General features: G+C 39.7%; 1 protein-coding gene across 7 annotated transcripts in view; it reads right to left on the bottom strand.

Annotated features, from left to right (window-relative positions):
* Positions 1-3,897: 3,897 nt before the first annotated feature.
* Positions 3,898-16,706, bottom strand: part of CCDC62 (coiled-coil domain containing 62) — a 44,033-nt gene continuing 31,224 nt past the window's right edge. For all 7 annotated transcript variants that reach the window (XM_057527427.1, XM_057527428.1, XM_057527430.1 and 4 more), the window contains 2 exons: positions 5,355-5,442; positions 3,898-4,655 (listed from right to left, as the gene is read on the bottom strand). In XM_057527427.1, the coding sequence (XP_057383410.1) occupies positions 5,389-5,442 (54 nt within the window). In that variant the 3' untranslated portion in view covers positions 3,898-4,655; positions 5,355-5,388. The remainder of the gene's footprint in view (positions 4,656-5,354; positions 5,443-16,706) is intronic.

Here is a 16,706-nt window from a genome sequence, read left to right as displayed (position 1 = left end):
TCTGGTTAATTGGAGAAAACTTGGCCTCGATGAAATCTGACCAATGGAATCACAACTGGACATTTTTTTCTTTCCTTTTTAAAAGTCCTATATTACTTTATGTGTCAAAGGCATACCATTGAGCTGTCCACTCTGTGTGCATCTCGAATGTAACTGCAGCTGTTATCAACGCGGGACTGTGCGATGATTTTTCAGAGACTGCGGGCTCTGCACGAGGACACCTTGCAAGAGCTGAGAAACGGTAAGGGGACCAGGAGAGGCAGGGCTGGGACAGCCTGCAGACAGCTCTGGACCAAACGCAGAGCTGGGCCATCAAAGTGCATGGAACAGGTGCCACAGGAGGTGGTGTGAGATTTTTAAAAAACATTGTTATTACTCGTTTGCTTTTAAAATTACCGGCCACAAGACTGAAGTTTTTCTTTTCTTTCTAAATCATAGTGTATACTCTCAAATGGTTATTTTGTTTCTGCTATCCTCAGCTTTCCTCTCAGAATATAGGTGTGAAATCACCCAATACAGGTACTAGGGAAGGTACACCCCCTTTGAAGAGGGAAGGTGATGCCTACATAACCCTGAACATTGTCTGCCTGACCCTTTCTGTAACCTCACTGGTTCCTCACTGCCTAGTCCCAGAGCTGACACTGGGAACTTGAAAGATGTATTTAACAAGGCTTTCCTCTCACTCCCCTAAAGATAGGAAATAACCACGCTTTATCTAATTCCAATCACCGAAAAGCTTCTTTACCAGAATAACAATAGAATAACAATAGCTAATATTTACTGAATATTTATCATTTGCTAGGCACTGGACAAAACCCTTTACTTGTATTATTTCATTTTTAACTCTCAGCACCCTAGTCAATAGCTGTGGTGGAATAAGGCCTGCAGTAAAGGGATTTGCAGGCTCCAGACCAGCTGTTTCTCAGACTCCTTTTCCCACATCCAACGAAAGCGCTTATCCTGTGATCTTCACACTTAACACAGCGTCTTCTTTTAAAGCAGGCAACACCCCTCTGGGTTTAGAATGTCTGCCACAGGGACTTCATCAGTAACCAACTACCACTCTTTCAATAATAAAGAGTTGATTACTGTGCCAGGCGCAGGGCTCAATATTTTCGGGATCCCAGAGTACTTCGCTAAACCATCGCTATTGAATGTAATTTATCTGTTTGTAAGAAAGATTTCTGAGCAGCTGGAGGGCAAGGACCACCCTGTCTTACTCAGTTTTGTTTGTTTGTTTTGGCTGCACCGCATAGCTTGTGGGATTTTTAGTTCCCCAACCAGGGATTGAACCCAGGCCCTTGCGGAGTCCTAACTACTGGACCACCAGGGAATTCCCTGTCTTACTCAGTTTTATACCTTCAGTGCCTAGCAGGGTATCTGGTGCATTAGCAACGTCCAGTAAAAAATGTGTGTGAAATGAAGGAGTTGAAAAAGTGAGTGAACAGCCCCCCATAATTTGGCACTTCAACATACCGCTTAGTGTCATGAAAGAGCATTCCCGGAGATAAAAGGACACAAGCTTCCCCACTCTCAATTTGTCAGGTTCACCTCTCGGAACACCTTCAGGCAGGAGACCTGGTTCTAGAACTGGCTCTGTCACTGTTTGGCTGAGATTCTCCTTGTTGTGATGTATCTCCAGGGCTGTTTAATGCTTCCCCTGGGCCATTACAAAGGCAAAGCATTTAGGTTACAAATTAGACCTGATTTCAAGGAAAACCCAAGAAGACAAACAATAGAGTTTACATCACTGGGCTTACTAAATGATGGTGCTGCAGTCCCCACACTGCCTGCCTCATTGACACGCGTGTCTGATCTGGTCCCAGCGTCTTTCCAGCTTGCTGCATTCTAGTCCATCAGGTCCGAAAATGTGTCATGCTCCTTTCCACCTCAGGGCCTTTGCACATGCTGTTACCATTGTCTGGAATGCTCTTTCTCTTCCTGTTTGCCAGTTAGCATCTACTCATATTTCAGCTTAGTTCAGATGTCGCTTCCTCAGGGAAGCCTTCCCTGAGCCCTCCACCCTTGACCTATGCCCCTGTTATATGCTGACACAGTAGCTCAAAGCTTTATTTCGTAGCACTTACCAGTTTTTCATGACCTATTTGTCATTATTTGATTAAGATCTGTCTCTCCCACTAGACTGTAAACAAAGATTGAGTCTGCTTCGCTCATTGTTGTGTCTCCAGTGGCCAGCAAAGCAATACTTGATGTGCGCTCAAATTATTTTGTCTTCTTTTGTTAGATCTCTTAAGCATGCATTTGGCTGAGAACCCAGAAATCATCATTTACAGGACTGATTAATGTGCCCTCGTTTGATGAAGTTCTCGCAAAGGCCATTCTGGTTTTTAACCTACCGTGTCAGCTGTGGTTCTGATTAATGTGTCTGGTTTCTTAATCTGATCTTATTCACTATTCTCTATCACGTATGAAGTGGTTGCCAAGATGATTGTTTAAGGTGCAGAATCATGAACCTTTCTGAAATGGACCCCAACAAAATTGTCATCACATGGCTCAAGAGAAACAAAGGTGCATGACTTTGAAACAGTCACCTAGCTACAGGTATCTAACCAGAGAAGGAAAATCTCAGGTCAAGGCCACCAAGAAAAACTGCAGGATCAATTAGCCATGGTATACAATGTTCCGAAACTCAGCCACATTCCTGAAATGAACCAACCTTACCCCTTAGAGGCTCTCAATCTCCTGCATCCTATTAGCACTTTTTAGTTAAAACTGTTGTTAAGTGTTTATGTATTATCTTGATTCAGAGTTTCTTTCTTTGGGGTATTTCTATTTCTGTTTAATACAGCTGTTCACAAACTCTAAAAATATACTCACATCAGTCTCTTTTGATGGCTGAGATAATTTCTGGCAGGCAAATTACAGTACAATTTAGTTGCCTCCTCTTTTTTTTTTTTTTTCTATTTTTGGCCCCGGGGCCTGCGGGATCCTAGTTCCCTGACTAGGGATCGAACCCGTGCCCTCAGCAGTGAAAGTACAGAGTCCTAACCACTGGACCATCAGGGAATTCCTGCCTCCTCTTAAGATGAAAGAATGTTGATGACAAAATATAAAGGCTAAAATCTAGTTTCATTTTGCAACTATTTCAACATACTGAGGCTGCCTCTCTTTAACAGAAATTGCTCACATATTTAAATAACTTAGGTTGAGAGAGATAAATTGATAATTTAAGGTTTCCATTTTTGAACCGCATGTGCTGTAATTCACAAGAATGTGGAAGGGTAAGAATAGGTGTTGTAGATACTATAACCCTATGAGCTAAAATACATTTAGTAACAAAATAACTTTTGACTTCTTTCAAATCCTTTAGTTCCCTGAAATTGTTCTTTTTAGCACCTAACCAGTGTTCTCTTTCCACTAGGCAAGTTGACATGCAGCCATAAAACTATCATAAAGAGAAGGAGAAAATTTAATATTTTGTTTCTCAGAGGGAAAGTCAGCCTCTCCAGGGACATTTCAGGTTTCTACCTTGGAGGCAATAGTTCAGAATCGACTATACACTACCTTTCTCAGTCTTGCTCTGTACACACCAGCCTATCCTGGGCAGAAAGCAAGCATTTATAAAGAACATAGCCAAACCTCGCCCAATTTCTCTTTTCAGCACCCTAATTAAAAAGGCTAAATGGGGTGGCTCGTCCACTCTCATGAAAATCACCTCTGAAGTAGCACTGAAACCTTTTAACAAAGGGGCATTTATACAGCACAATAGAACTTTGATATCTGCAATGCTTAAAAAAATACATTCCCTGTTCCTGAGGAAATTAACTTGCCAGGTTTGGTTTCAGGAGACTGACTTTCCTTATTTCACCCCCGTGTCATAAACAGAAATCCCAGAAAATTATTTTTATTATTAAAAATATTTTTTATTGACTGAAGCTGATCAGTATAGTCTTAAAAAAATTACAAGTTAAAACAGAAATGTTTTAGTCTTTAATGATTTAAAAAAATGCATATAAAACTTGATCTTCCAGCAAACTTTTGTTTGTATAAGTTGATAGGACTACTACTGACCGAGACAAGAGGGGGCTCTGCTCAGCTTTTGGAACAGAAGGACCTCGACTGTCAGTAACCCAGGAGATAGTTTCTGGTTTAAAATATTTTATATCATATCATTTTATGTCTTTACACAGCAAAGTTCAGGGCTAAAAACCACAAGAGAACATATTTCTCATAGATTTGGAGCTGACTCTGATAAGCTACTGGTTATAATTTAAATGTATGCACAGGTTTTAAAAAAATCAGTTAAAACAGCATTTTATATGCATGGATTCTCTATTTGATGTTCACACTGTTAAAGAACTTCTCGAGTATTGAACTGTAGTGTGCATCTTTACAGAGAAGGCTTTTTCTCTCAGCATAATTCCAAGTTTGTATATTATATATAATATACAATTAGGTCTAATTTCTTACACATGAAAAATATTTCTTACACATGAAAAATATTTTTTACACATGAAAATGGTTAACCTGAAGACAAACAAAATATAGATGTTTAAAAATTAACTTTCAGTTTCTGCTCCCCTTTGGTATTAAATGTTGCTTACGAAGGATTACAATCCTCTTTTTGTTTTCAAGGTTAAGTATTAGGTATTGATGTCTGCTTCCTGCCTTCCACATGGATGAGAAATCGGCTTCTGCGGGAAGGAAACGGAGTTAAATAAAAATCAATGAGCACTGGATGGTGTGCTGTAAACTCCCAGTCTCTAAAAAATTAACTATATGTCTTGATTCTCATCAACATAAGGTCATGCAAAATATTATAAATAAGAAAACTTCTCAGCAAAGAGAAAGAACAGAAGACAAGGAGACAGGGAGAGGGCTACTTACTGCTTTCAGGGTCTTAAAAATACTCTTATGCTTAAGTGGAAAACAACGGAAATGATTTTACCTTTTAACTGATCAAAATGGATTCTAAAGAAACTTTGCCTATGAAATGAAGGTCTGATAGAAGGAAACACAAATCAAGAAAGTGCTTACTGGGTCAATAAGCCTTTTTATAAGACTTGAAACCCCAAGGAACGATTTCTTTCCAGACAGACATTCAGATGAAATGCTGACATGTGAGTTTACATTCCGATTTTGAAAGCTATATGAATTCACTTCCTTAGGTTTAAAATTCTGGGTACTGAGAACAAGAACTTTCTGACCTGCATTTCTCTTATAAGTAACTGGCATTTTACTGTGATTAAATTTAGAAGGTATGTATAAATAGGTCAAACAAAAGAGAAAGGATTACAGGTCAAACAAATGCACTGCTGTGACTGCACATTATCAATGTTCCCAAGTTACTTATTAAATGTAGATATCAGGTGAGATAAGGAAAGGTGACTTACCCATGATCACCATGAATACATGACTTTGTTTTCTTCAATTACTGAGAAGGGTATTTTTTTCAGCTGACTCTTCTGAGACTTCCACATTCTACAAAACAACTCCCAAATTAATACCCAGGATAGAACAACTAGAAAATACTTAAGAGGACAATACACAAATATAGCGGAAATGCCTTTAAAAGACCTTAGGGAATTAAGGAAATACGATGAAGTAATTTCATACAACCACCATCCATCTACCCAGAAGATGTATTGATTTCCCGCTCATGTGTGGGGTCCCTGTCTCTAAACTGTAGCTGGAATGTTCTGTTTGCTTTACCATACGTGTTATGGCTAAACCCTGGCAATTGGCTGATGCCCAGATATAACTGGCTCTTTGTCAGCCTTTATATAGACTCTGCGGTGAGCCTTTAGTGAAGACAGTGGTCATCAAGAAGAATCAACAAGTCGTAGCGACACTCTAATTCATTACAGTGCCTACTGAGGGTGTAGCATTGTTAGGTTTGGGGGAAATATTAAAAAAGAAGAAGAAGAAAAGAAGGAAAGAAGAGGAGGATGCTTGGAAAGACACCAGTAGACTCCAGTGGTGAACCTGGCCTTGCTCAGCCTCTGCCTCCTCCCATGGGGCCTACGTTTGAACCATGTTGGGATTATTCTCGGTGCTTCCAGACCTCTGTGCTCTTAATCATGCTGCTTCCTCTCTACTGGAAGAGTCTTCCTAAGTATTTTACAGTCTGATGTATTTTATTTTATTCATTTAAAAACATCATTCTAGGGACTTCCCTGGTGGTGCAGTGGTTGAGAATCTGCCTGCCAACGCAGGGGACATGGGTTCGAGCCCTGTTCCAGGAAGAACCCACATGCCACGGAGCAACTAAGCCCGTGTGCCACAACTACTGAGCCTGCGCTCTAGGGCCCATGAGCCACAACTACTGAGCCCGCGTGCCACAACTACTGAAGCCCGCACGCCTAGAGCCCGAGCTCCGCAACAAGAGAAACCACTGCAATGAGAAGCCCGCACACCGCAACGAAGACCCAACGCGGCCAAAAATAAATAAATTAAATAAGTAAATTTATTAAAAAAAAAAAAAGAAAAAAGAAAAGGTTAAGAACCCCGACAGGTCATCCCGACAGTTGCAAACTAGTGATGAGGATGTCCAGTCCCATGTTCTGGTCAAAAGTCCAAATTCGGTTTCAGGCTGTGTCCCCCTGACCCCAACACCACAGGAAGCCTGCCGTGGGTGAATGAGATGTGGCAGCTGTGCTGTTTTACTCTCTTTCCTTTTTTCTCTATTTTTAAATTATTGGGGTTTTCAAAATAGTTAATACCTGAGCATGGTTTCAAAAATATATATATTCTTAAAGAAATATATATATTATATATATATATATAATATATATATATTCTTATTCCCATCCCATATGTAGAATTCCACATGAATCTTTCAGCGTCCTGCTTCTTTTCACTTAATAGTATATCCTGGAAACATTTCCGCATCCAAGACCTTCCTATTCTGTCTCATGGTAATATTCCATGTGCCACAGCTATTCACTCAGTTCCTTCTTGCTGGACACCTGGATCGCTTCCTAACTCTTGCTGTTATAAAGCAATGCTGCCATGAAAAACTTGTACATATACCATTTTACACACATGCAGGCTGTACCTGAACGAGAGATTCCCAAAGTGACACTGCCACGGCAAAGGGTCAGCTCTTCTGCAGCTTTTAGAAAACACTGACAGATTCCTTGCCAGAAGGACTGAATCGCCTTGTGCTCCCCCAGCAATGTGTGAGAGTGCCTATTTCAGAGAAAGGCTTTGAATGAAGGAAGACCCTTGTCTTTAGCGACAGATGGCAAAACCCTGGTGAAGCAGACAGGCTGCTCAGAACTTACCCTGCTTCCTTACTGCAAAAATTAAGAATTTTTTACAACAGTATTTACTTTTTCTGTAACCAGTTATACTCTGTTCAAAGGACCAGAGGGGAGGAGTTTGCAAAGTGCATTGCCAAGTAGACTTCTGTTAGTTAAAATTCTGTTTTCCCAGCATCTTTAGAATCAGTTAATAATCCATGGGAAAATATATTACATCTGAAGACGATATTTTTTTCCAACTAAATGATTATCTGATTATAATCCTGTGGGATGTTAAGCAAGAGATTTAATCACTTGCCCTCCCCTGTAAAATGAATGGTTGAGACTGGATCTCTCTTTTGGATCCTTCTAGCTCAAAAATTCTCTTAAACCAACTTTTCACCAACCTCAAATAGCTTTAGCATTTTTTCAGTCTATACCTGAGGGTCACTGTTCTGCCTTTTTCCTGAACTCCTCCTATCAGTTCCATTCAAGGAGCATGCTCTGTAGCAGGTATGGCATGTGCTACACTGGGGAAGCCAGGATGAGTGAGAGGGGCTCCTTAACGCACTCACGGAGGAGCAGAGACCCATGGATGTAATCAGCTGTCATGTACTGTTACACGCACTCTGATGGAGATGCTTACACAAACACACTCCCAGCTGTGCTGTGAGGACAAAAGTGAGGGAGCTCCTGATTACATCTTAGGTAGGAATTTAACATAAAACCCCAAAGGAGAGGTTATTCTGAAATACAGTTGGTTCTGCTATGACACTTGTTTTGAAAACATGGCATTTGTTCCAACGCATCGGATATATTAGGGAACAACTTGAGCATGGTGTGAAGTTTGTGTTTGTTAATGTGCGACTCTGTCCACGGGAAACACTAGGTGAACTGGGCCGGGCCATGTAGGAATACACCCCCCACACCCCTCCAAACACCACCCGCGGCGTGTCACGAGCCACGTCCATCCACATCTGCTGCTACGACTTTCCATCCACTAACCCTTCTCCTACCACTTTCCAGTAAGTCACAAGCTGCAACCTCTCCGATGCCCAGTTCTACCTGCAGACTTCAGGTCTTTTTCAAGGTAAACGGCCACATTTATGGCAATATTTGTGTATTTCTTAACTACTTAACATGTATAAAACTGTACTACCATTTAAGTTACATTCCTGTCCTTTTAAAAAATGTGTCACTGATAAAGTTTTTGAGTGTTATATTCAAAACCCCATTTTCCCCATAAACTGTGTGGTTTTTATTGTGCAGGTTTGCATTGTGTGTTGATTTTTAGGAACGCGTATATCGCATTACGGCAGATATAACTGTGGTTATCAAAATACTAAACAGGACTGTGATATAATAATACATATCCTTTTTATTAGTGCATTAAATAATAAGATCTAGCAGCAGGGCTAATGGTCTGTAATTCTGAGGTAGTACTAAGTGTAAGTGATATTTCAAGATATATGTAATAGGGCTTCCCTGGTGGCGCAGTGGTTGAGAATCTGCCTGCCAATGCAGGGGACATGGGTTCGAGCCCTGGTCTGGGAGGATCCCACATGCCGCGGAGCAGCTGGGTCCGTGAGCCACAATTACTGAGCTTGCGTGTCTGGAGCCTGTGCTCCGCAACAAGAGAGGCCGCGATAGTGAGAGGCCCGCGCACCGCGATGAAGAGTGGCCCCCGCTTGCCACAACTAGAGAAAGCCCTCGCACAGAAACTAAGACCCAACACAGCCATAAATAAATAAATAAATAAATAAATAAATAAATAAATAATTAAAAAAAAAAAGATATATGTAATAACAGTAATATGGTAGGAAACTCTCTGTGATCCCTACTAATGACAGAGTCACAGGTAGTATGTACTATGATGGCTTGTTTCCTATATTCATAATTGAAGGAAGTGCTACATTTTAATTAGAGGTTAATAAAAATAACCTTACGTGTAATCTTTATCCCGGTCAAAGTTTATGGATCCCCTGAATTCTATTCAACAAACTCTGATTAAAAATCTCTGCCCAACAAATCCATAAAGACAGGAAGTGGATGAGTGTCAGCCCGAGGCTGGGGGAGGCGCAGGGGGGAGTAAGTGCCAGTGGGTACAAGGTTCGTCTGGAATGATGAAAATGTTCTAAAGTCGGACTATGATGATGGTTGCACAACTTTGTAAATATACTAAAACCACTGAATTGTACGCTTTTACATGGGGGAACTTTATGGTATGTACGTTATCCTTTAATAAAGCTGTTAAAAAATTTAAAAACCCTTACCAATACTTAAAAATATGTTCTGCCCCAATGTAAATAAACTACTTCACTAATGCTTCAAAGATTTTGTCAAGAAAAAAATCTTCCTAGAAAACCCCACAAAGTCCATCACGGTTTCTACTCTGAAAAGCTTATACGGCGCACATGGCACAAATACTTTTAAAAATCACGATTCAGGGAGCCCATTATTCTTTAAGGTAATCTTTGCAATGACCTGTTGAAGCTAGTGGCAGTGAGCATGTTGATTCTAAAATGGTTAATGTCCTAGTTTCAGATCATCTGTCGCACAGGAACTGCCCCATAGAACTCTGAGTCTAACAAAATTCCAATGTGAAGAAGAGCTAAGCAAGAAATGCCACCAGAGAGAGTATTTCATGGAATAAGGCAAGGATGTTTGCTCTCACTATTTCTATTCAATATTGATCTGGAAGTCTTAGCCAGAGCAATAAGGTAAGAAAAAGAAATAAGGCATAAATATTAGAAAAAGAAATTCTTTATTCACAATGACATGACTGTGTATGTAGAAAATCCTAAGAAGCTACAGAAAATCTACTAGAATAGGTGGATTTAGCAAAGATGCAATTTTTTTTTGACATTTTTTTTCTCTTATTAGTCATCAATTTTATACACATCAGTGTATACATGTCAATCCCAATCTCCCAATTCAGCACACCACCATCCCCACCACCCCGCGGCTTTCCCCCCTTGGTGTCCATACGTTTGTTCTCTACATCTGTGTCTCAACTTCTGCCCTGCACACTGGATCATCTGTACCATTTTTCTAGGTTCCACATACATGTGTTAATATACGATATTTTTTTCTCTCTTTCTGACTTACTTCACTCTGTATGACAGTCTCTAGATCCATCCACGTCTCAACAAACGACCCAATTTCGTTCCTTTTTATGGCTGAGTAATATTCCATTGTATATATGTACCACATCTTCTTTATCCATTCATCTGTCGATGGGCATTTAGGTTGCTTCCATGACCTGGCTATTGTAAATAGTGCTGCAATGAACATTGGGGTGCATGTGTCTTTTTGAATTATGGTTTTCTCTGGGTACATGCCCAGTGGTGGGATTGCTGGATCATATGGTAATTCTATTTTTAGTTTTTTAAGGACCCTCCATACTGTTCTCCACAGTGGCTGTATCAATTTACATTCCCACCAACAGTGCAAGAGGGTTCCCTTTTCTCCACACCCTCTCCAGCATTTGTTGTTTGTAGATTTTCTGATGATGCCCATTTTAACTGGTGTGAGGTGATACCTCATTGTAGTTTTGATTTGCATTTCTCTAATAATGAGTGATGTTGAGCAGCTTTTCATGTGCTTCTTGGCCATCTGTATGTCTTCTTTGGAGAAATGTCTATTTAGGTCTTCTGCCCATTTTGGATTGGGTTGTTTCTTTTTTTAATATTGAGCTGCATGAGCTGTTTATATATTTTGGAGATTAATCCTTTGTCCTAATCCTTTGTCCGCTGATTCGTTTGCAAATATTTTCTCCCATTCTGAGGGTTGTCTTTTCATCTTGTTTATGGTTTCCTTTGCTGTGCAAAACCTTTTAAGTTTCACTAGGCTCCATTTGTTTATTTTTGTTTTTATTTCCATTACTCTAGAAGGTGGATCAAAAAAGATCTTGCTGTGATTTATGTCAAAGAGTGTTCTTCCTATGTTTTCCTCTAAAAGTTTTATAGTGTCCAGTCTTACATTTAGGTCTCGAATCCATTTTGAGTTTATTTTTGGTATGGTGTTAGGGAGTGTTCTGATTTCATTCTTTTACACGTAGCTGTCCAGTTTTCCCAGCACCACTTATTGAAGAGACTGTCTTTTCTCCATTGTATATCTTTGCCCCCTTTGTCATAGATTAGTTGACCATAAGTGCGTGGGTTTATCTCTGGGTTTTCTATCTTGTTCCATTGATCTATGTTTCTGTTTTTGTGCCAGTATCATATTGTCTTGATTATTGTAGCTTTGTAGTATAGTCCGAAGCCAGGGAGTCTGATTCCTCCAGCTCCGTTTTTTTCCCTCAAGACTGCTTTGGCTATTTGGGGTCTTTTACATACAAATTTTAAGACTTTTTGTTCTAGTTCCATAAAAAGTGCCACTGGTAATTTGTTAGGGGTTGCATTGAATCTGTAGATTGCTTTGGGTAGTATAGTCATTTTCACAAGGTTGATTCTTCCAATCCAAGAACATGGTATATCTCTCCATCTGTTGGAATCATCTTTAATTTCTTTCATCAGTGTCTTATAGTTTTCTGCATACAGGTCTTCTGTCTCCCTAGGTAGGTTTATTCCTAGGTATTTTATTCTTTTTGTTGAAATGGTAAATGGGAGTGTTTCCTTAATTTCTCTTTCAGATTTTTCATCATTAGTGTATAGGAATGCAAGAGATTTCTGTGCATTAATTTTGTATCCTGCAGCTTTACCAAATTCATTGATTAGCTCTAGTAGTTTTCTGGTGGCATCTTTAGGATTCTGTATGTATAGTATCATGTCATCTGCAAACAGTGACACTTTTACTTCTTCTTTTCCAATTTGTATTCCTTTCATTTCTTTTTCTTCTCTGACTGCCGTGGCTAGGACTTCCAAAACTATGTTGAATAATAGTGGTGAGAGTGGACATCCTTGTCTTCTTCCTGATCTTAGAGGAAATGCTTTCAGTTTTTCACCATTGAGAATGATGTTTGCTGTGGGTTTGTTGTATATGGCCTTTATTATGTTGAGGTAGGTTCCCTCTATGCCCACTTACTGGAGAGTTTTTATCATAAATGGGTGTTGAATTTTGTCAAAAGCTTTTTCTGCATCTATTGAGATGATCATATGGTTTTTATTCTTCAGTTTGTTAATATGGTGTATCACATGGATTGATTTGCGTATATTGAAGAATCCTTGCATTCCTGGGATAAATCCCACTTGATCGTGGTGTATGATCCTTTTAATGTGTTGTTGGGTTCTGTTTGCTAGTATTTTGTTGAGGATTTTTGCATCTATATTCATCAGTGATATTGGTCTGTAATTTTCTTTTTTTGTAGTATTTTGTCTGGTTTTGGTACCAGGGTGATGGTGGCCTCCTAGAATGAGTTTGGGAGTGTTCCTTCCTCTGCAATTTTTTGGAAGAGTTTGAGAAGGATGGGTGTTAGCTCTTCTCTAAATGTCTGATAGTATTCACCTGTGAAGCCATCTGGTCCTGAACTTTTGTTTGTTGGAAGATTTTTTTTTTTAATTAATCTATTTATTTATTTATTTACTTATATTTATTTTTGGCTTCATTGGGTCTTCATTGCTGTGCACGGGCTTTCTCTAGTTGTGGCGAGCGGGGGCTACTCTTCATTGCAGTGCGCGGGCTTCTCATTGTCGTGGCTTCTCTTGTTGCGGAGCATGGGCTCTAGGCACGTGGGCTTCAGTAGTTGTGGCACGCGGGCTCAGTAGTTGTGGTTCACGGGCTCCAGAGCACAGGCTCAGTAGTTGTGGCACACAGGCTTAGTTGCTCCGCGGCATGTGGGATCTTCCCGGACCAGGGCTCGAACCCGTGTCCCCTGCATTGGCAGGCGGATTCTTAACCACTGCGCCACCAGGGAAGTTCCTGTTGGAAGATTTTTAATCACAGTTCCAATTTCATTACTTGTGATTGGTCTGTTCATATTTTCTATTTCTTCCTGGTTCAGTGTTGGAAGGGTATACCTTTCTAAGAATTTGTCCATGTCTTTCAGGTTGTCCATTTTATTGGCATAGAGTTGCTTGTAGTAGTCTCTTAGGATGCTTTGTATTTCTGCGGTGTCTGTTGTAACTCCTCCTTTTTCATTTCTAATTTTATTGATTTGAGTCCTCTCCCTCTTTTTCTTGATGAGTCTGGCTAATGGTTTATCAATTTTGTTTATCTTCTCAAAGAACCAGCTTTTAGTTTTATTGATCTTTGCTACTGTTTTCTTTGTTTCTATTTCATTTATTTCTGCTCTGATCTTTATGATTTCTTTCCTTCTGCTAACTTTGGGTTTTGTTTGTTCTTCTTTCTCTAGTTCCTTTAGGTGTAAGGTTAAATTGTTTACTCGAGATTTTTCTTGTTTCTTGAGGTAGGCTTGTATAGCTATAAACTTCCCTCTTAGAACTGCTTTTGCTGCATCCCATAGGTTTTGGATCATCATGTTTTCATTGTCATTTGTCTCTAGGTATTTTTTGATTTCCTCAGTGATCTCTTGGTTATTTAGTAACGTATTGTTTAGCCTCCATGTGTTTGTGTTTTTTACGTTTTTTTCCCTGCAATTCATTTCTAATCTCATAGCATTGTGGCCAGAAAAGATGCTTGATACAATTTCAATTTTCTTAAATTTACTGAGGCTTGATTTGTGACCCAAGATCTGATCTATCCTGGAGAATGTTCTGTGCGCACTTGAGAAGAAAGTGTAATCTGCTGTTTTTGGATGGAATGTCCTATAAATATCAATTAAATCTATCTGGTCTATTGTGTCATTTAAAGCTTCTGTTTCCTTATTTATTTTCATTTTGGATGATCTGTCCATTGGTGTAAGTGAGGTGTTAAAGTCCCCCACTATTATTGTGTTACTGTCGATTTCCTCTTTTATAGTTGTTAGCAGTTGCCTTATGTATTGAGGTGCTCCTATGTTGGGTGCATATATATTTATAATTGTTATATCTTCTTCTTGGATTGATCCCTTGATCATTATGTAGTGTCCTTCCTCGTCTTTTGTAACAGTCTTTATTTTAAAGTTTATTTTATCTGATATGAGTATTGCTACTCCAGCTTTCTTTTGATTTCCATTTGCATGGAATATCTTTTTCCATCCCCTCACTTTCAGTCTGTATATGTCCCTAGGTCTGAAGTGGGTCTCTTGTAGACAGCATATATATGGGTCTTGTTTTTGTATCCATTCAGCAAGCCTGTGTCTTTTGGTTGGAGCATTTAATCCATTCACGTTTAAGGTAATTATCGATATGTATGTTCCTATGACCATTTTCTTAATTGTTTTGGGTTTGTTTTTGTAGGTCCTTTTCTTCTCTTGTGCTTCCCACTTACAGAAGTTCCTTTAGCATTTGTTGTAGAGCTGGTTTGGTGGTGCTGAATTCTCTTAGCTTTTGCTTATCTGTAAAGCTTTTGATTTCTCCATCAAATCTGAATGAGATCCTTGCCGGTAGAGTAATCTTGGTTGTAGGTTCTTCCCTTTCATCACTTTAAGTATATCATGCCACTCTCTTCTGGCTTGTAGAGTTTCTGCTGAGAAATCAGCTGTTAACCTTATGGGAGTTCCCTTGTATGTTATCTGTTGTTTTTCCCTTGCTGCTTTCAATAATTTTTCTTTGTGTTTAATTTTTGCCAATTTGATTACTATGTGTCTCCGCCTGTTTCTCCTTGGGTTTATCGTGTATGGGACTTGCTGCGCTTCCTGCACTTGGGTGGCTATTTCCTTTCCCATGTTAGGGAAGTTTTCGACTATAATCTCTTCAAATATTTTCCCTGGTCCTTTCTCTCTCTCTTCTCCTTCTGGGACCCCTATAATATGAATGTTGTTGCGTTTAATGTTGTCCCAGAGGTCTCTTAGGCTGTCTTCATTTCTTTTCATTCTTTTTTCTTTATTCTGTTCCGCAGCAGTGAATTCCACCATTCTGTCTTCCAGGTCACTTATCCGTTCTTCTGCCTCAGTTATTCTGCTATTGACTCCTTCTTGTGTAGTTTTCATTTCAGTCATGGTATTGTTCATCTCTGTTTGTTTGTTCTTTAATTCTTCTAGGTCTTTGTTAAACATTTCTTGCATCTTCTCGATCTTTGCCTCCATTCTTTTTCTGAGGTCCTGGATCATCTTCACTATCATTATTATGAATTCTTTTTCTGGAAGGTTGCCTATCTCCACTTCATTTAGTTGTTTTTCTGGGGTTTTATCTCGTTCCTTCATCTGGTACATAGCCCTCTGCCTTTTCATCTTGTCTATCTTTCTGTGAATGTGGTTTTTGTTCCACAGGCTGCAGGATTGTAGTTCTTCTTGCTTCTGCTGTCTGCCCTCTGGTGGATGAGGCTATCTAACAGGCTTGTGCAAGTTTCCTGCTAGTGTTGGAGGGTCTCCTACAGAGGCGGGCGGTGGCTATGGCTCACCATGGGGACCAGGACACTGGCAGCAGAAGTTCTGGGAAGTACTCCTTTGCGTGAGCCCTCCCAGAGTCTGCCATTAGCCCCACCAAAGAGCCCAGGTAGCAAAGATGGAATTTATAAAAGGCAATTATAGTTCTTTATATCATCAACAAACAATTTGAGAATGAAATTTAAAATACCACGTATGATGGCATCAATAAACAAAACGTTAGGAATAAATTTTTAAGAAGATGTGTAATGGGGCTTCCCTGGTGGCACAGTGGTTAAGAATCCACCTGCCAATGCAGGGGACACAGGTTCGAGCCCTGGTCCGGGAAGATCCCACATGCCGCGAAGCAACTAAGCCCGTGTGCCACAACTACTGAGCCTGTGCTCTAGAGCCCACAAGCCACAACTACTGAGCCTGCGTGCCACAACTACTGAGCCTGTGCACCTAGAGCCCGTGCTCTGCAACAAGAGAAGCCACTGCAATGAGAAGCCCATCAACACAACTAGAGAAAGCCCATGCGCAGCAACAAAGACCCAACACAGCCAAAAATAAATACATTAATTAAATAAATTTTTTTAAAAAATGTGTAAGACACCTACAATGAAAACTACAAAATACGGTTTAAGAGAAAAGAAGGAAGACCTAAGCAACTGGAGATATACTCTGTTCACAGATGTCAATCCTTCCCAAAGTGATCTATAGATTCAATGAAATCACAATACCAGAGGGCATTTTTAAAAAACTGACATGTTGACTCTAAAATTGCTATGGACCTGGCAAAGAGCCTAGAATAGGCAAAACAATTTTGCAAAAGAACAGAATCAAGGATGTATACTGATTTCAAGATTTCCTATAGAGTTATGTAATCAATTTGGTGTGGTATTGGTGTAAGGAGAACAACCATATCAATGGAACTGATTGGAGAGTCCAGAAATAGACCCCTGAATATACAGTCAACAGATTTTCAGTAAAGATGCTGAAAGTAATTCAATGGAGAAAGGACAGTCTTTTCAACAAATGATGACGATAATGGAGCTAAAATCTGTATGGAGAAAAATGAACCTTGATCTTTACTTCACACCATCTGCAAAATTTAAATAAGAGATGAACCATAGACCTAAACAGAACCACAAAAC

The sequence above is a fragment of the Balaenoptera acutorostrata genome, chromosome 13 (genome assembly GCF_949987535.1).
Source record: "Balaenoptera acutorostrata chromosome 13, mBalAcu1.1, whole genome shotgun sequence".
Classification (NCBI taxonomy): domain Eukaryota; kingdom Metazoa; phylum Chordata; class Mammalia; order Artiodactyla; family Balaenopteridae; genus Balaenoptera; species Balaenoptera acutorostrata.
Note: the sequence above shows the minus strand (reverse complement) of the source record. Positions and strands in the feature narration are given on the sequence as shown.